This window comes from Bos grunniens, chromosome 21 (assembly GCF_055505025.1).
Source record: "Bos grunniens cultivar Pamir isolate PY7600 chromosome 21, Bosgru_T2T1.0, whole genome shotgun sequence".
Lineage (NCBI taxonomy): Eukaryota > Metazoa > Chordata > Mammalia > Artiodactyla > Bovidae > Bos > Bos grunniens.
In genome coordinates, this window is record NC_141185.1 from 5,270,755 (window position 1) to 5,290,552 (window position 19,798).

The following is a 19,798-nucleotide window of genomic DNA, read 5'->3' on the forward strand; positions in this document are numbered from 1 at the left end:
CATGTCCAGTTCTAACTGTTGCTTTCCGACCTGCATATAGGTTTCTCAAGAGGCAGGTCAGGTGGTCTGGTATTCCCATCTCTTGAAGAATTTTCCACAGTTTATTGTGATCTACCTAGTCAAAGGCTTTGGCATAGTCAATAAAGCAGAAATAGACGTTTTTCTGGAACTCTCTTGCTTTTTCCATGATCCAGCAGATGTTGGCAATTTGATCTCTCATTCCTCTGCCTTTTCTCAAAACCAGCTTGAACATCTGGAAGTTCACGGTTCACATATTGCTGAAACCTGGCTTGGAGAATTTTGAGCATTACTTTACTAGTGTGTGAGATGAGTGCAATTGTGCAGTAGTTTGAACATTCTTTGGCATTGCCTTTCTTTGGGATTGGAATGAAAACTGACCTTTTCCAGTCCTGTGGCCACTGCTGAGTTTTCCAAATTTGCTGGCATATTGAGTACAGCACTTTCACAGCTTACAGATCCCTAATTTTCGAGAGACACAACCTAAGGAGGTCTGGGGTGAGACTGTAATGCAATCAGGGCCCCAGCAACCTGTGCAAAGCGAAAGGTGATACCGAGGAGGGGTTGAGGGTCACACAGACCCAGGGCTCATCCCAGCTCTGTCACTTTCAGGAGAGCGACCCTGGGCAGGCCCCTTCTCCGCGGAGTCACGTGCCCTCAAACGCGCACGTGTTGGGAGGGCAGTAAGCAGCGTGGGATGCAGAGGATTCTAGAAGGCCCAGCAGACAGCAAACAACAAAGGGAAACTCTTCTGGTTTGAAGACAACTAAGCCCCAAATTATTGAATTCATCCTTAGCTAAACTGAAAGCTAAAACCAAGGGATATGAGTTTTCAACAGCAGGAGACTTGAGAGATTACTGACTTAAGTTTTTGTTCTGAGGCTATGAGAATATGATGCCCCGGGCTGGCCTTTACATTTTCTTAAAGAGACATGGATAAGGCTGGCAAACATTTATCAGACACTGTCTTGAAGGTGATAGCCGTGATGGAAGCGGAGGTCCTGGCCTGTCACATGTGCTCCTGCTCTGAAACTTCTCAGAAACTGGGCGGCATAGTTATCACATCCCTTCCCGGGGCCATGAGACTCTGAGCACAACGCTTGGTTATATATAACCTCTAACCGTGAGACGCATCCGACTTGTTTACACATTTGTTATGGAAAATTCCACTTCTTCATTGTATGCTGCTTATAAGAAACTGAGTTTTAAAATATTTAATCCACTAACACTGACGTTATTGATTGTGTTATAATGAACTTGACCGGTATAAGCACTGTTCAGACCCTCTTGGAGTTAGGAAAAATCACTTCTTTGCCTCCGTGAATCAATAATGATACAAACAAACTATAACTCTCCATTAAAGCAAAAACATGTTGGAAATAGAACGCAGAAATGCAATTTGTTCTCTCGACACTCCTGTTGCCGCCAGGGCGCCGTCACCGATATTGCTGAGACAAGGCAGCTAGTCACGCCGGCCGGGGTCCTCCTCAGGGAGCCCCCACCACCCTTTCTCAGACAGACACACTGAGCTCCCCGAGGTGACCACCCGCGTGGCTGGGCGACACTATCTGTCCACCCTAACACCTACCATGCAGGGCCCTTTCGTCATGCGAGCTCCAGGGCCCTGAGGGGCCTCTCCAGCCCCCTCAGTAGGTCTGCATCCCAGCCCAGGTCCTGGCACGTAACAACTCAGGTGAAACCCAAGCCTGGGTCCCCAAGAGACTGCAGGGAAGTTCAGGCCCTCTTCTCAGGGGAGAGGGCCCCTGCCTGGGGCGTGCATGGGTCCTACTGCAACTCTGCGTGGACCTGTTTCACAGCGGGCTGCACGGAGGACAGAGAGGGGACGTCACACAAACTGGTCACGCTGGGACAGAGGCTGGACCCAAGCGACCCTGGGGCCCGGCCGGCTGCACCCCACCTTGCCCGCCCATGGGTACACCGTGACCTTTTCTTCTCCTGGGCTCTGCGTGAGCATCGCGGGCTGGGGAGCGGGCTGCGGAGACATTGACAAGGGATTGGCTGCGACTGCCGGCTGCGGGTGATGGAGCTCGTGTTCCCAGGCAGGCGGCATATGACTCATTCCACTAAAATCAATATTGTTACACTCATCCTCTGGGAAGTATTCAGCCAGCTGTAAATTTAACCATCCTGACTCGAAGTTAACAAGAACAGGAGCTTGCTAACTTTCAGATCAAACTCTGCAGATCAGAAACAAGGGCTGCCTTGGCATGCCGGGCTGAGTCCTGGGGAGGGGCCCGGGCCAGAGTTCAGACAGGCCCACGTCTGCACGCTCTCCCCACGGATAAGCTGGCAGCCCCTGGATCAGCTGGCAATCCTCTCGGATCTGTGGGCTCCCGGTACAAGGAATCAGGATAACAGATCTGACCTTCAGAGGCTGTTCTGAGAATTAGAGACAATGCAGGTAAGACAGAGAGCTCCGGACAAATGACAGGCCTGAAGACAGCAGCTGCGGCAGCAGCCGTAGTAACAGAAGAAATGGCAGTAGTTATAGAAATTTCTCTTACATCAAGCTTGGCCACTGCATTTAATTAACTGGACAGGGCTGAGTTTACTAACTTTAAAAAAAAAAAAAAATAGTTCTCCACTTGCAAAAAGAAAGTGTCCATCCCAAAGGTATAACTTAAGTTGGTTTTCTGGGACTCGGAGGTCACCGCTGGGACATGAACAAGCCGTGACCGTGTTTAGGCTCCGGGGTCAATCAACGGAGGTCATCCTACCTGCGAAGGGAGCCAAACTGCACTGCAATCGTAATTAAACACACACAGAGATAAAGCCACCACTGCTGTGCAATAACGGTAATGAATGAAATAGCACCGTTGATTAAAAACCACCTTTGATTTATCCAGAGGGCTGGCATGAGCTTAACTAGCAGATGACAAGACGGACGTCTGTGGAGGCGGGGAGGGGCCTCAGAGGCACATTCCAAGTGTGAGATACAGGGCTGGCGGGGGCCTCCTCAAGCATGGTAGCACCCGATTTCATATATATCCACAGTTAGGGTCAGCTTCTCACCCCGAAGCTGTGTGGAAAGAGGGGGAGAAATTAAGGTTGGGACTGGAGAGAGATACTCCTGCAGGCGGAAGAGAAGAACGTGGGTGGGAATGGGGACACGTGCCTGAATCAGGGGGGCACAGCCTCCATGTCTGGATCTAGGGCCAAAGGAGTGATGACACGAACATGCCCGCACCCTCGGGAGCGCCGTATCCATGCCCACTGGCAGCAGGCCTTCCTGCTCTCCATGGGCACGGGGGGAACGCTTAACCAGGGTCCTCTGAGATGCTCTAGAAAACAGTCAAGGTGCTGAAAAGCCTGGGACTAGAGACACCCAGGCCCCTCGGGGCAGCGCTGCTCTGCAGGCTGTGGCCCCACAAGGAGCCTCCCCTTGGGCCCCTTCTCCAGAGCTGAGCGAGCCCCTGACACTCTCCTCGGGTCTTTTAATTTGGAGGCTTCTCACCCCTTCCTCTGCCAAGTGTTCTAAAATCATCAGGGCAAACACTCCTCCTGCCGGAAGGAGGGGTGCAGCCAGGACAGCCACTCACTTCATCAGAGGGATGAGTCCGGATCGGCCTGGGTGCGGCTCCTTCCCAGAGGCCCGCCGCCCCACCCCACCGCCAGGAGTTATCCTCCACTCGGCAGGCAGGGAGCCAGCTGCTCGGGAGAGGGCCAAGCAGGCTCTCCTGGACTCAGTTTACACAAACTGTTGGCCTGCAACCCAGAAACAGACGTGGTGAGGGAACCCACTCCTGCCCTTCAAACGCCAGGAGACTGGCCAGAGCCTCTGCCAGTCTCACAGGCTGGAGCTGAACCCCAGTTCTGTCACTGCAGGTCACCAAACACCAGGCCTCGGTGTCTGAGTCAATGAAATGGGGATAAAAATATCTCACTGACTGGTTAGTGTGGAGACTAAATACATAATAAGCAGAGGGCCTAATATCCACTTATTCATTTCAGCTTGATACAGGCCAAACAGGGTGCCAGGAACCAGGGCTAGAGGGCCCACGGCCTGGCCCACCATGAGCACTGGCCACTTTGTCATTCCCTTTTTCCATGTTTCTGTGATGGAGGCCCCAATCATGATGCAAAACGAGGGAAGCACCAGAAGACACTTTCTGGAAAACAAGAGCAATGATTATTGGTGGGGCCAGTCCCGGTTGGCCACTTGGGCCCACATACCCATGCCAAGGGACACAGCAATCCCAGAGCAGGAAAAGCCAGGCAGGGGCTGGGGACAGCAAGGCTGTGGGTGGTGGGGTCTGAGCAAAGAGGACACCCACCCCAAAGAAAGGGCAGGTGCCAACACATGACGAGCAGAAAGCTGCTACCCCCCACCAGGCCATCCTGTCATGGAGAAGGAAAAGATGGAGAAGCAGCTGGGAGACCCTGAAAGGTGGTCTTCCCATCCATCTGCCCTTAGACTCACACGTGGGATCAAGGCCACGCTAGGAAGCTGGCTCAGGGCCTCTTGGGAGGCTCTCGGAACTGAGCCACCAAAGCTGCCCCGTTTGGAGAAATCGTCCAGCAGCTGGGTCCGGATGCTCAGAGGAACAAGGCCATCATTTCCCACCTTCTGTCAGGCCTTGTAGGGCAGAGATGGAGCGGGGCAGGAGCTGCTTTGCTAAGTGGCCTCCATGCAGCAGGCACTTACTCTGTACATGTGATCTCAGCTGTGCCCCTCGACGAGCCCACCCGCTGGGCACTGCTACCCAGTTCACAGATGCAGAAAGACAGCTCAAGGACCCTCCCCCAAGGACACCCGGCTTGCACCCCATCCAAGCTCCTTCGGTCCCACCGTGCCTCCAGTATCCGGGAGCTGGGACCAGGTGGCACTGCCCGGATGCCCCGCACGGGCTAGTCACACATTGGGAGAGCTGACTGGGCACAGGAAGGACAATAAGGGATCCTGACCACCCAGCGCCCTGGGGGCTCCAGGGAAAGGACCACCTCCCTTGTAGCCAACAAATGCATGCTAAGTCCGAGGCCTCACCAGCCAGGCTGCAGGCTGGAATCTGCAAGAAACCAGCGCCACTTGGAACTGAACAAGCACAAGCTGGCCGGGGGCTTCCGAGGAGTCAGGCTGACTTGGTATGCCGGACACTGACTCACTTGCGCCCTGGAGGAGTCGACGAGTGCTCCCCAAGACCACCTCAGCCGAATGTACCAGAGACGTTTTGTTAGGAAGACTACAGACTGAAATGAGAGCACCAAAAATAATTAATCTGTGAGCAGATTTTATTTAAGTGTTGATTCATGGTTGTTCTATAAGCCAACAGCCCGTCAGAACTATAAATTAACGAGATAAAATGTGGCTGGCCCTCCATATTTCAGGCCAGGTATTGACGTTTCCGAATCCACAGATTTTTAACTGTATTGATTGAGGACACCAGGATAAATGGCCTTGGCGCCAAATTCCCATTAGCGACAATGGGCACCGAGTGACTAATTCCCAGAGCGCAGCAGTGAGAACGCCCTGCATTGCCTTCTCCTGGCAGGGAGTTCTAATTAGATTGAAATGAAAAAGCCAAATCACCAAGGGCGGAAAGAGGCAGATCAAGTGAAAAGGAAGATCAGACTTGGTGGCGAGAAAGGACAAGAGAAGTCAAATGAGGTCGCGAGCCACAGGGACTGCAGGCGGAGAACATCCCCGCACACGCTGGGCCAGGGCACATGGAGCCCCCAGCCCACCCTGCGGCCCCCGTGAACCCAGCCCTGCCCAGCAAGTGCCAGCCTCAGCTCAGCCTCGTCCACACATCCACTGAGCAGCTGCTCGAGCGGGCCCTGGCCGGGTGACAGAGACCCAGGGACCAGCAGGACAGGGCCCCCCCGCCCGCCCTTCTCAGGGAGCTCCCACACTAACGGGGGTGGACGGACCCAGAAACCCAACAACCCCTCAACAGGAAAGGCCCCGTCCAGGAGCTAGAGGGCTTCCCCAAGGGCAAGAGCAAACCCCTGGCCCCTACCTGCCCCCCTCAAGGCACAGAGCGCATGCACGCTGCTCACCAATGCGGCCTGGCACGAGGGCCTGCACACAGCTGGTGCTCAATAAGTAACAGCTGAATGAATGAGAGGGGGCCTTCAAGAGGCGAATCAGGTGGTGAGCCCATTCCCAGCAGAGGGGTGCAGAGGAAAGTGCCCCCTCACCACCCCGAGTGGACAGCAAGGCCCGTCCCACCCCACACACCGCAGCTGGGGCAGCAGACGGCGTTCCCTCCAGCACAGTCCAGCACAGACCGGGTAGGGCGGGCACATTCCCCTCCTGCGGCTCCCACCGCACCGTGGGTCACACCTGCCACCAGGGAGACCTGCCATGACTCCCTCCTGCTCCAAACTCAGCAACAGCCCCCGACCGCCACCGGCTGTGGCAGGCCCTAACTCAGTAGGCGGGAGGCCTCCCGGAAGGCCTGAACACGTCTGAACCCCCCACACTCGCTCCCACCCACACTCACACCCAGAGACCGTGGCAGGGTCTGTTTAACATCTGTTGACTGAGCAGACAGATTGTGACAAAGGGCCACCAGGAATTCACTAATGTTGTCAAACTGACTTGCATTTGATTAACCCGCCAGCATCACCTGCATGGGAAACTCATCCCACCTCCACCCCTGGGCAGGCGATGCAGGCACCCATGGGTGCTCAGTGATGCTGGTCTGGGGAGCAGCGTGTGGGGAAGGCACGTCCCATGGTCCAGGACGCGTGTGGAGCTGGAGCTCCCATTCCTGCACCCCCAGACTCACCTCCCCCAGCTCCCTGCACCCCACACACACCACATGGTTCATGCTCCCATGATGGATCCATCCTCGTTCCATCTGCTGAAATTCCACTTCCCTCCTCCTCCTCACCAGCTCCCCTCCATCCTGATTCTCTGTCTCCCCTATTCCTGCATCAGCTTGGGCCCCACTTCCTCAAGGAAGCCTTCCTTGATCTTCCAGGCTACATCATCTCAGCCTTTCACTGTTCTCTGGGACTCCCTGCATGTCTGTCTCCACCAGCAGATGGGAGCTTCTCCAGGGTGGATCCTGGGGCTTGTTCACCTCTGTGTCTCCAATACCAAGCATGGCTTCCTGGATCCACGGGCAACACAGTGTAGCAGTCAGGCCACCAGCCTCGGAGCCTGGTAGACCTGTGATCATCCTGGCTCGGCCACTGCCCGGCTGTGCCTCTGGGTCTGCGTGACAAAGGGGACTCTGGAGGCGCCAGTCTCAAGGAGTAAGTGGGGCCTCACCCTGAACAGAAGGCTACAGAAGACCCTGCACACAGCAGGCACTTGGTGACAGGACCTCCTACTGTCATTGACTCAACGGTCACCATTACCCAGCGGGACCAAACCCCCGGAGCCGCAGCTCCCTCTCGGCCTGGACGGGCTCCCAGGAAGGTCACGGTCTGAGGAGCGCACACACCCAGCACGGTGGAACGGGCATGGAGTCTGCAGTGGCACAGGTGTTTCTCCAAACCCCACCTTCCGTGCACCCCTGGAGGCCCTGAGCCAGTCCCTTGCCCCTCTGAGCCTCAGTTTCATCACCTGGGAAATGGGGAAAACGGTGGCTGGCAGGATCGACGTGTCACATGCAAAGCCTGGAACACTGCACCCACCGCCCTCATGGCTGCCAGCCTGGTCACCACCCCACCGACTGACAGCCCCCAGGGCTCGGTCACAGGCACTGCGAGGCACGCATAAGGCTACCCTGCATGACCCAGCAGGAGACAAGGACACTCGGGGTGAGGAACAGACCCGCTGCACCCGAGCCGCGGGGCAGAGTGAGGGCCCAGGCTCTGGGGGTGCCCAGCCCACTGTTTGCTGGGCTCTGGGAGAAGCCTGGGCCCCCAGCGTCTCCCCAGCTTGGCCAGGCAGCCAGGGGCGTCCCAGGGATCAGTGTGAACCCAGGCCTCCCCTCCTGGCCCTAGTGGCGGTACCCAGAACAAAGTGAGCCAGGAGGAAGCCAGGGAGGCACCAAGGGCAGCCAGCCTGGGGTCAGGGGGCTAGGCTGGAAGCCAGCTCCGTCCTCACTGGAGAACCACGGCCAGGCCCGTGGTGCTCCCAGCGCCTGCCGCCCAGGAAAGCTGGGGAGTGGAAAAGTTCCCTCGCTGACTTCTCTCTCCTTCTCGCCCTGCTTGTCAAGCACCCCCTGAGGACCCAGCCAGCACAAATCCATCTCACCCAGAGGCCGGTGCGGGGCAGGCGGGCATGAAAGCAGAACTCGTTTGCAGACTTCCCTTATGAGCTGGAATCGTTCCTTACAGCCTTTCAACGGTAATGAATTGACAGGAATTCTAAACTGATTCCAACCAAAGGACACTGTGATAAAGCTAAATCTATTTCAGTACAAATTGCATGTCAGAAGTTGATTAAAAAGCCACCTCTTTATCCAGCCCCACAGCTTGGGGCCGAGACAACCTTGGGGCTCTGTCCTCCAGGCGAGTTGGCCGAGGCCCACCGTGAACCTCTCCGTGGAGAGGCTCCGTTTCAGCCAAATGGAAACACACTCCCCAAGCTGCATCGCCCCTGATCCCAGGTGCCCCAGCCCTGAAAATGGCTGCAGCCTGTGGCCTCAGGATTCCACCCCCGCACCCTAACCTGGCCAGGAGGAGCCTCCCCAGAGAGAACGTTGGCTCAGCTGCCAGCTCGCAGGAGGCGGCGCCTCGGGGTAAGGATACAGAAAAACATACCTGTTTCAAGGTCTGTGAGGTGCAGGGCGAAGTCGAAACCGCCGCTGAGGATGCGCCGGCCGCAGGGGGACCACCGGGCGGCCCGCACTGCCTCGCTGTGCAGGGAGTAGGTCTGCAAACAGCTCCCTGAGTCCACGGCGTTCCACACCTACGAGGCAAGCACAGCGACACACGGCATGAGTGGGACCCCGACCTCGGGCTCAGCTGGGCCCTCTGCATGGGGAAAACGCTCCCACAGTGGAACTAGACTCCCCATATTTGACCCTCCAAGCAGGATCTAGACGCGAAATTCTCTTGGTGGGAATATAATAAGGCCTTAGGACTGGCAGGTCACGAGGGAGCCGTTCCCAAAATTTTTTCTGGGGTTAAGGGAGCCCACAAGGAAACAGCCTGTCCTGTATCCTGCCACGCACCTGCCCAGCCCTTCTCACCTGCTTCACACCTGCTCGCCACCTGTGCCTCTGACCTCTGTCCTCTGAGACAGGACTTTCTGAGCCCCGCAATGGACATGGCAGCAGGCCAGGCCATCTGCATACATCCCGCTTTAAGACTAAAATCCAAACTAGAGCCTGCCACACCGGTGCCTGCAACCAGACCAGGAGCAGACACCTGCCCGAGGGGCACGCTGTCCTTTTTCCTGGGAGAGAAGGTACCATCCCTCCCTGGGCCCCTGCTCTCCGTGGAGAGTGATGCTCATGGCAGAAATCCCTGTGTACACTTAATGACCTCTGAAATGTGTTTTTAAGCCCTCAAGTACAGAACTGAACATTCCGAGAGCAGGGACCATTCGGGCGTGAAAGAGCTGCATTTGGCTTCCCACCAGCTCTTGCAGCAAACTCCACCAACCACCATGAGCCCCCCAGGAAAGACTAGCAAGCAAGGAGCCTGAGCCAGCTAGCCCTACGCCTGACACAGGGGGGTGCTCAATAGTACAAGTATCCCCCTCTCTGGTGTCACCCCAGGAAGAAGGGGACACTCTCACCGACCCTCCGAGCTGGGTCAGAGGCGTGAACAAAGGAGCCAGAAGGCACCTGCTGCGCCTCCCGAGTGACGCTGCTGCTCGCAGGTCATGTGACTTGGCCGAGAAGCTTGGCCTCTCCTGGCCTCAGTCTCCACCTCCACATAACGGGGGTAAGCGGGGCCCCACTACCGGACAGCAGTGGCGGGGAACGAGAGAGGCTTGGGCACGCTGCACCGTGCCTGGCGCCCGGCAGGAGCTGCGGTGCTGGAGGCTGTGCTTTCTTGAGGCGTGTAGAGCATGTGGTTTTTAACAGCAGGATTCCCTGACCCTCTCTTGTTTCCTTAGTAAGAGTAAACCCAAAGCATGCCCACGCGCATCCACAAACTGGATGTGAGCAATAACCTCCCCTTTCAAGATGAGAAAATTCACCCTGTCACATTCTGAAGGTTCTCAAAATGCACAGGATCAGAGTTCTGAAAGCGTTATTTCCCAGGCATATGTAAATATCTAAGATTAAGAAAACAAGAGGTCAACAGTGGCCTTCAAAGGATGTTGAGAGACCTCGGTTCCTTTCTTCCTTGTGAGGGGTCAACAGCTGGGGTTTCAGACTGAAAAGCAAAAACCAGCAGCATTTACATTTAGAAATATGAACAGAAATAACAGAGGAGGCAGCCAGAAGACTTCAAAGTGAAGTGGGAATTCATGGTGGAAAGGCAGAGCACAGGAAACTGCTGTTTTTTTTCAAAACTATGTACAAGTATGACTTGAATAGAAACAATAAAGTAAAATTAATGAACTAGATCTACAGGGTTACAGTCCTGAATACATAAGGCAATGCACACTGTTGCATATATTCAGTATGATGTCATCTAAGCTTTAAAAGCACATAAAAACACCACCTCACATCCATTAGAATGGCTTCTATTATTTAAAAAAAAAAAGAGAAGAAGATAAGTGTTGGCAAAGATGTGGAGAAATCAGAACCTTTGTACATTGTTGATGGAAATGCAAAACGGTTTGCTCACTAGAGGGAAAAAAAGTATAGCAAAACCTCAAAAAATTAAACATAGAATTATAATATGAACCAGCAATTGTTCATATTATATATATATGTGTATATATATATATATATATATATATATATATAACCATACACTTGTGTATATATGCTCAAAAAAGTAAAACCACGGTCTCAAAGACATATTTGTACCCCAATGTTCATAGCTGTTGATGGATGGGGCTGTGTTCCCTCCCTGTATTTTGGCTGAGGCCAAACTGTGGTAAGGTAAGGGCGGTAATGGTGACCTCCTTCAAAAGGGCTTATGCCAGAACTGTTGTATTCAGTGCCCCTGACCCCACGGCAGCCACTCAACCCACGCCTCCACCGGAGACTCACACAGGCAGGTCTGACTCAGTCTCTCGTGGGGCCGCTGCTCCTTTCTCCTGGGTCCTGGTGCACACAGGTTTTGTTTGTGCCCTCCAAGAGGCTGTTTCCCCAGTCCTGTGCAAGTTCTGTAATCAAATCCCACTGGCCTTCAAAGTCAAATTCCCTGGGGGTCCTCAGCCCCTTTGCCAGATCCCTACATTGGGAAATCTATTGTGGGCCCTAGAACTTTCCAAACAGTGACAAAAATCACTGCAGATGGTGACTGCAGCCATGAAGTTAAAAGACACTTGCTCCTTGGAAGAAAAGCTATGACCAACCTAGACAGCACATTAAAAAGCAGAGACGTGACTTTACCGACAAAGGTACGTCTAGTCAAAGCTATGGTTTTTCCTGCAGTCATGTATGGATGTGAGAGTTGGACCATCAAGAAAACTGAGTGTTAAAGAATTCATGCTTTTGAACTGTGGTGCTGGAGAAGACTCTTGAGAGTCTCCTGGACTGCAAGATAAAACCAGTCAATCCTAAAGGAAATCAGTCCTGAATATTCATTGAAAGGACTGATACTGAAGCTGAAGCTCCAATCTTTTGGCCACCTGATGCAAAGAACTGACTCATTTGAAAAGACCCTGATGCTAGGAAAGATTGAAGCCAGGAGGAGAAGGGGATGACAGAGGATGAGATGGTTGGATGGCATCACAGACTTGATGGACATGAGTTTGAGTAGGCTCCGAGAGTTGGTGACGGACAGGGAAGCCTGGCGTGCTGCAGTCCATGGGGCTGTGCTGCAGTCTGTGGGGTTGTGCTGCAGTCCGTGGGGTCACAGAGAGCTGGGCACGACTGAGTGACTGAACTGAACTGGACTGAATGTCCATAGCTGCATTCATTATTCACAACAGTCAAAAGATGGAAGCAACCCAAGTGTCCACTGATGAATAAATGGATAAACAAAAGGTGATCTATATATATAACATACATGTATATCACATACATGTACACTTACACAGTGAAATATTACTATCTTAAGAAATGAAATTCTGACACATCCCACCATATGGATAAACCCTGAAGACCTCACGCTGAGTGAAGTGAGCCAGTCACAAAAAGTATAATCTCACATACAAGAGGTTCCGAGAGCAGTCAAAATCATGGTAGAAAGTAGAGCAGTGGTTACCTGGGATTGCCGGGAGGGGGAAATGGGGATCATGTTAATGGGGACACAGTTTCAATTTTGCAACATGAAGAGTTCTGCAGATGCATGGTGGTGATGGCTGTACAACAATGTGAATGCACTTAGACTTGTTGTCTAATCACTAAGTGGTGACCAACTCTTTTGTGACCCCATGGACTGTATAGCCCAACAGGTTCCTCTGTCCACAGGATTTCCCAGGCAATACTGGAGTGGGTAGCCATTTCTTCCTCTGGGGGAATCTTCCTGACCCAGGGATCAAAGCTAGGTTCTCTGCATCAGGAGAAGCTACCTTAATGCCAATGAATCTACACTGAAAAATGGCCACATCTTATGTAGCCATTACATATTATGTAAATCTTATGTGTATTTCATCACAATTTTAAAAACACACAGAAGGGACTTCCCTGGTGGTCCAGAGGCTAAGACCCTGCACTCCTAATGCAGAGGACCTAGGTTTGATGCCCAGGCAGGGAATTAGATCCCACATGCCTCAACTAAGACCCAGCACAGCCAAATAAATAAATTAAAAGTATTTTTAAATGTTTAAAATAAATAAAAACTCACATGAAGCAAAACTCTACCATGTTTATTTGCACACTGAAGAAGGCTGAGCACCAAAGAATTGATGCTTTTGAACTGTGGTGTTGGAGAAGACTCTTGAGAGTCCCTTGGACTGCAAGGAGATCCAACCAGTCCATTCTGAAGGAGATCAGCCCTGGGATTTCTTTGGAGGGAACGATGCTGAAGCTGAAACTCCAGTACTTTGGCCACCTCATGCGAAGAATTGACTCATTGGAAAAGACTCTGATGCTGGGAGAGATTGGGGGCAGGAGGAGAAGGGGACGACAGAGGATGAGATGGCTGGATGGCATCACTGACTCGATGGACGCGAGTCTGAGTGAACTCCGGGAGTTGGTGATGGACACAGAGGCCTGGCGAGCTGCGATTCATGGGGTCGCAAAGAGTCAGACACGACTGAGCAACTGAACTGAACTGAAGAAGACTACAAAAATCTTCATGGAAGGCCTTTCCTGGTGGTCCAGTGGCTGAGATTCTGCGTTTCCACTGCAGAGGGCACAGGTTGGATCCCTGCTCAGGGAGGAAGATCCCACAGGCCTCTCAACCAAAAAATAAATTCAAAAAGAAAATACATATGGAGAGGGTAGTCGCTTCTAGGAATTGAGGGCAAGGGGCAGGGCTGGGGGAAGGGAGCTGTGAATACCATCCTGCATTTCCCCTGGAGAGAGGCCAGAGAGAGGGTCAGAAAATCAATGTGCTCTGCAGCACATGTGCCCAAATGTTCCCGTCTATTAAATGCACTCATTTACTTATTCATTCAACAAACATCTCCTGAGTACCAGACGTTGGAGCGGGAAGGAAGGGAAGGAGGAGGAGGAGGGGGTAGATGGGAATCCCAACCAAAGAAAGAAGAGACTCTGAACCCTGTGACACCAAGGCCAAATCAGCGACCAGAGAGGTCTGATTTCTCGGCCACCACCTCCTGAACCAGTCGTGGAAACACGTTTCAGGAAATCCAGCAATCCCTAAGCTGCCCAACAACTCCCCTCCAAAGTGAAAAATGCGTACTTGGCTCTCCTGGTTGATATATACACAACGATAGCATCAGAATCAATGCAGACCAGTCAGCCGCTTCCCAAAGTACCCGGGGTGAAGAAGAGAAGAATCTTTGCTAATCGCTCTCCCTAATTGAATTTAATGTTCACTGTCAAGTTTTAAAGATTAATTCCCAAACACTGCAGCAGTCTGACATGTGTACCTTTTTTCAATTAAGTAATTAAGAGATCCCAATCTACCTCCGTGGAGTTAAGGAGTTACGGCTTCTGTCAAATATGCTAAGATGACTTGATGTGTTAACTGGAGACATTCTGTGTGTCCAACGAAAGATTTAGGAAGAACATGGCAAGTGAAGTGTGGTGCTGTAGCTTGCTCATCCCGCATTTCCTGAGGCTTCCGTGTCCTGGTTCCTGAGTTGTGGCCCCACCAGGAGCTCCCCCTAGTCTCTCAAAACCTATTGCTTCAGCCACAGGTCATGTTCTTTCGGTCTGTCTGCCTGCCTTTTGTTCTTTGTTATAAAACAAATACAATCTCCATTTAAAAATACCCAAATTCTATAAAAGTACTGAAAGGAAAACCCCATAGGAACCAACAATAGGACTGCTATTTCTCTGATGATATTGGAAATAGTTGTGTTCTGTGAAATTTAAAAAAAAAAAAAAAGAGAGAGAGGAAACACAAAGAAAAAAATAAGAGTCTGCCATCATCCCACCACCTGGAGACAACCGTTTCAGACTTCTGGGTGAATCTTCGTTTGGCCTGGTCCTGCCAGCTCCTGCCTTGTGGCTCTTCCTGGTTTTAAGCCCCAGCTCCTAACCTCCTGTCCATCCTTGAGCCCTTGCTGCCCCCCAGGATATCGTTCTAGAGACCACTGTCAGGCTTGCACAGCTTAGCAAAATCCTGTGTAGTCAGTGCCCAAGCCTTCACCATACCATTTACCTGCAAAAGCTGTGAGACTCCTTCAGGGTGAGTATGTTCAAGGGCTGGAATTGTGCTGGATCCACCGACTAATTTGGGGAGATGACTTAACAACACTGAGTCTTCTGATCCATGAACAAGATATATGGCTCCTTTTATTTAATTTCTCTTGTTGTTCAGTCATCAAGTCATGTCCGACTCTTGCAACCCAGTGGACTGTAGCCCTCCAGACTCCTTTGTCCACAGTATTCTCCAGGCAAAAATACTGGAGTGGGTTGCCATTTCCTTCTCCAGGGAATTTTTCTGACCCAGGAATCATCTAAGCAATGGTTTAGAGTTTTCTGATGAAAAAATCTTAGACACCTTTTGTCAAACTTATCCCTATTAATTTCATGTTTGGATGACATTATAAACGGTATTTAAAATTTTGTCATTTCAGGTTCTTCTCTTCTAATATGCAAAAATACAATTAATTTTTGTATATTGACCTTGAATTCTGCAAACTTGCTAAACTATTAGTCCTAGAAGCTTTTTCTGTACATTCAGTAGAATTTTCTACATGAACAATCATGTATATGAACAAAAACAATTTCACTTCTTTTCCAATCTAGATATCTTTTATTTCTTTTTCTTGCCTTATTGCACAGGCTATAATCTCCAGAACAATGCTGAATAGATGTGGCATGAGTAAACACCCCTGTCTTGTTTCTGACACTACAGGAAAAGCAATCACTCTTTATAGTTAAATAAGATGTTAGAGGTAGAGGTGGGAATGGGTGGGAGGTGGGAAGGAGATTCAAGAGGGAGGGGGACATATGTATACCTATGGTCAACTCACGCTGATGTATGACAGAAATCAAGCCAATATTGTAAAACAATCATCATTCAATTAAAAACAAATACAATAAAAAAGAAACAAAACAAAAAAAGATGCTAGAAGTAATGTTTTCATAAACGTGCCTTAACAGTTTGCAAAAATTATCTTCTATTTCTAGTTTGCTTAAAGTAAAGGGATGTATGTAGATTGATTTGCTAAATTTTATTTAAAAATTTTACATCCATGTTCATGAGATATTAGTCTATTACTTTCTTCTCTTGCTTTGATACCAAGGTAGCCTCATAGAACAAACTGGAAAGTGTTTCCTCTTCTTCGATTTCCTGGAAAAGTTTGAGTAGAATTATGTGTTAATTTTCTAGGGCTGCCTGTAACAAAGCACCACAAACTGGGCGGTAGATAGATAGATATGTACTGTCTCACAGTTTTGGAAGCCAAAAGCCTGAAATCAGGGCAGGACTGGTCGCTCCCAAGGGCAGTGAGGAAAGGATCTGTTCCAGACCTCTCTTCTTGACTTGCAGATGGCTGTCTTCATGTCCATCTGGTGTTCTCCTTCTATGCCTGTCTCCAAATATTCCCCTTTAATGAAGACGTAAGTCATACTGGGTTAGGGTCCATTCTGAAGATTTCATTTTAATTTGATTACCTCTGTAAAAATCCTATCTTTAAATAATGACATATTCTGAGCCAATGGGGGGTTAAGACTTCAAAATACAAATTTTGAGAGAGACACAATTCAACTCATAACAAATTGCTACTACTTCTTGCTTAAATATTTGGCAAAATTCACTAGTGAAGTTTTGGGGCATGGAGTTTTCTTTATGGGAAGGGTTTTAAATAGGAATTCAATTTCTTTAATAGAGACAAGGCTTTGGGAGTTATCTAACTTTGTGGGTGAGCTTTAAGTGTCTGAGTCTCTTAAGGGGTTTATCCAGGTCATCTAAGTTGTAGAATTCCTTGCTAGAAAGTTGATCACAACATTACCTTTGTTGTTGTTTAATTGCTAAGTCATATCCAACTCTTGCAACACCATGGACTATAGCCCACCAGGCTCCTCTGTCCATGGGATTTCCCAGACAAGAACATTGGAGTGGGTTGCTATGTCCTTTTTCAGGGGATCTTCTTGACCCAGGGATCAAACCCACGTCTCCTGCACTGACAAGTGGATTCTTTACCACTGAGCCACCAGAGAAGCCCAACATTACCTTGGTACTCTCTTAATATCTTTAGAATTTGTAATTAAGTCACTTCTCTCATTCCTAATATTGGTAATTTGTATCTTTTTTATTCCTGATGAATGGTTAAAGTTTTATCACTTACACTGATTGCAAGGAACCAGTTTTTTATTTCACTGACTTTACTGTTTATCTGTGTTCTATTTGAATTATTTCTGCTCTATCTTTATCACCTTTCTTTTGCTTATTTTGGGTTGAATTTTCTTTTTCTGTATGTCTTAAAGCGGGAGCTAAGACCATTGATTTAAAATTTTCTTCTTTATTAATACAGGCATTAATGCTATAAATTACCATCTGAGAACTGCTCTAGCTACAGTCCACAAAATTTTATATGTTGGGTTTTCATTTGCATTTGGTTCAAAATGTTTTCTAATATTCCTATCAGCTTCTCCCGGGACTCAGAAATTATTTACATATGTGCTGTTTAGCTTCCAAATATTTGGAATATCTGTTATTGATTTTTAATTTAATCCTATCATCATTAGATAATATACTTTGAATAATTTCAATCTTTTTAAATTTACTGACACCCTTGTTTTATGGCCTATAATATGGTCTATCTTGGTAAACATTCCATGTACACTTGAAAAGAATGTGTATTCTGCTGTTACATGGAGTATTCTATCAATGTCAATTTGGCCAAGTTGAGTGATAGTGTTGTTCAAGTTTTCTATACCTTTACTGATTTTCTGCCTACTTGATCTATTGATTATTGAGAAAAGGGTATTGAAAGCCCCAACTATAATTGTGGATATGACTGACTCTTCATGCAGTTCTATAAGTTTTGCTTCATGAATTTTAAAACTCTTATTAGGTGTATACATATTTATGCCCCTAATGTTAAGCACCTCATGTTACATCCTTTGATAAATGAACCCTTTATCATTATAAGATGAGATTCACTGAGGTTTTGGTTACATGGATTTCTAATTTTTCATCAGATTTGGAAAACTTTTAGCCATTATTTATTTAAATAATTCGTTCTGCTCTCCCTTCTTCTGAAGACTCTGATTTCATGTATGTTGGGTAAGCATGACGTTGTCTCACAGTTCACTGATGCTCTGCTTATTTTTCTCCTAAACTTTTTACTATCTGTGTTCCACTTTAGATGGTTTCTGGTTTTCAAATTTGCTATTTTACAGTTAATGATTTGCAAATAATTACATCTAGTGTATTTTTCCTCCAAAACATTTTTCACGTCTAGAGTTTGATTTGGATTTTTCTTCTATCTTCCTTAACATGCTCAAGCTTTTCTCTACTTCTTTGCATATATGGGGCATATTTATAAAAGGTGGTGCAACATTCTTATTTGCATCATCTGTGCCATTTGTGGGTGTGTTTCTATTTTTCATTTTTCTTCTCATCATGGTTCAGATCTTTCTAATTCTTTCACATGTCTTACAATCTTTGTTCAGAAGCAAGACACCATGAATTTTACTTTAGTGGATTTTTTTTTATTCCTATAATACTCTTAAGGTTTGTCCTGGGACACAATTAGATTACTTGGAAAATGTTCACTTCTTGCCAAGATAGTCTCTAAGCTTTGATAGGAGGAACCACAGCAGCATTTATTTAGGGCTGTTTTACTTCACTCCTGAGGCAATACCCTTGTGAATTACAAGGATTTCCCACTCTGGCTTATGGGAATATGAAATATTCATGGTCCTGTGAGCTCTGGGGATTGTTCATCTTATTCCTTTCAAGTGGCTCTTTCCTCACCTGGGGGAGCTTCCTCATACACATGTGCTAATCAGTATTTCACTGAAGATACTGAGGGGAGCTCCTACAGATCTCTGGAGCACCCCCTCTCGCCCCAGGCAGCACTCTAATGCCTGATTCTCTATTTTGAGAACTCTAGCTGCCGTGACGTTCCTGGATTCCAGCTCTGCCTCCTCAACCCAGGAAGATCACTGGGACCCGTCTGGGTGTCTCCTCCCTGTGCTATAGGCCAGAAACTCTCACCTGGCGGTAACCTGAAACAATCTCAGGGACCATGCCATTTTTCCTCTCTCAGGGATCACAGTCTACAGTACCTGGTGTTCAGTGTCTGAAAATCACTGTTCCCTTACATTTCCTCTGTTTTTCTTTAAGCTTGAAGCATAAATCTGGCCCCGTATTACTCCATCTCTGCCAAAAGCGCAAGTTCTCTTAAGTTATTTAGAAGTGTGTGATTTAATTCTCAAATGTTTATAGAGTTATTTTTTTTATTTTTCAGTCATTATTATTTATTAAAAATTTAATTCCATTGTGATCAGAGACTAGGCTATTGTTTAAACCCTTTTAAATGTATTGAGATTTGCTTTACATCATAGCTCATGCCCTACCTTAGAGAAGTACTATTTGAATTTGAAAAACATCTACACACTGCACTTTATGTACAGTGTTCCCTAAACGTTAGTTCAGGTAGCTGACAAGGTTACACAGATCTTCTGTCTTTACTGATCTGTCTAGTTGTTCCATCAATTACTTAGAGAGAGTGTTATAATATCCAACTATGGCTATAGATTTGTTTATTCTCCCTTGAATTCTGTGAAAACATCTTCATGTATTTTGAAGCTCTGTTATTAGGTAGAGATTGCTATATCTTCCTGATGAATTGATCCTTTTATCATTATGAAAAGTCCCTCTTATCTCTGGTAATACCTTTTGTCTTGAAGCCTATTTTATTGTTCAATACTACAATACTTTCGGTCTTCTTAAGCTTACTATTTGGATGATATCCCTTTATTCCATGCATTTACTTTTAGCTTCTTTCTTTTTTGCTTTAAGTGCACCTCTTGCCAACAATATACAATTTAGTCTTGCTTTTGTATCCATTCTAACAATCTTCTTTTTGAAGATTTTTTTTTTAAATCTTAAAATTTTAATGTGGGCCATTTTTTAAGTCTTTATTGAAATAATTTTTTACAATATTACTTCTATTTTATGTTTTGTTTTCTTGGCTGACAAGTGTATGGCATCTTAGCTCCCTGCCAGGGACTGAACCCACATCCCCTGC

At 48.3% G+C, this 19,798-nt stretch overlaps 1 protein-coding gene across 4 annotated transcripts in view; it reads right to left on the reverse strand.

Moving 5' to 3' along the window:
• Window positions 1–19,798, reverse strand: part of WDR25 (WD repeat domain 25) — a 148,950-nt gene that overhangs the window by 49,090 nt on the left and 80,062 nt on the right. For all 4 annotated transcript variants that reach the window (XM_086365125.1, XM_086365126.1, XM_086365128.1 and 1 more), the window contains one exon: window positions 8,701–8,848. In XM_086365125.1, the coding sequence (XP_086221251.1) occupies window positions 8,701–8,848 (148 nt within the window). The remainder of the gene's footprint in view (window positions 1–8,700; window positions 8,849–19,798) is intronic.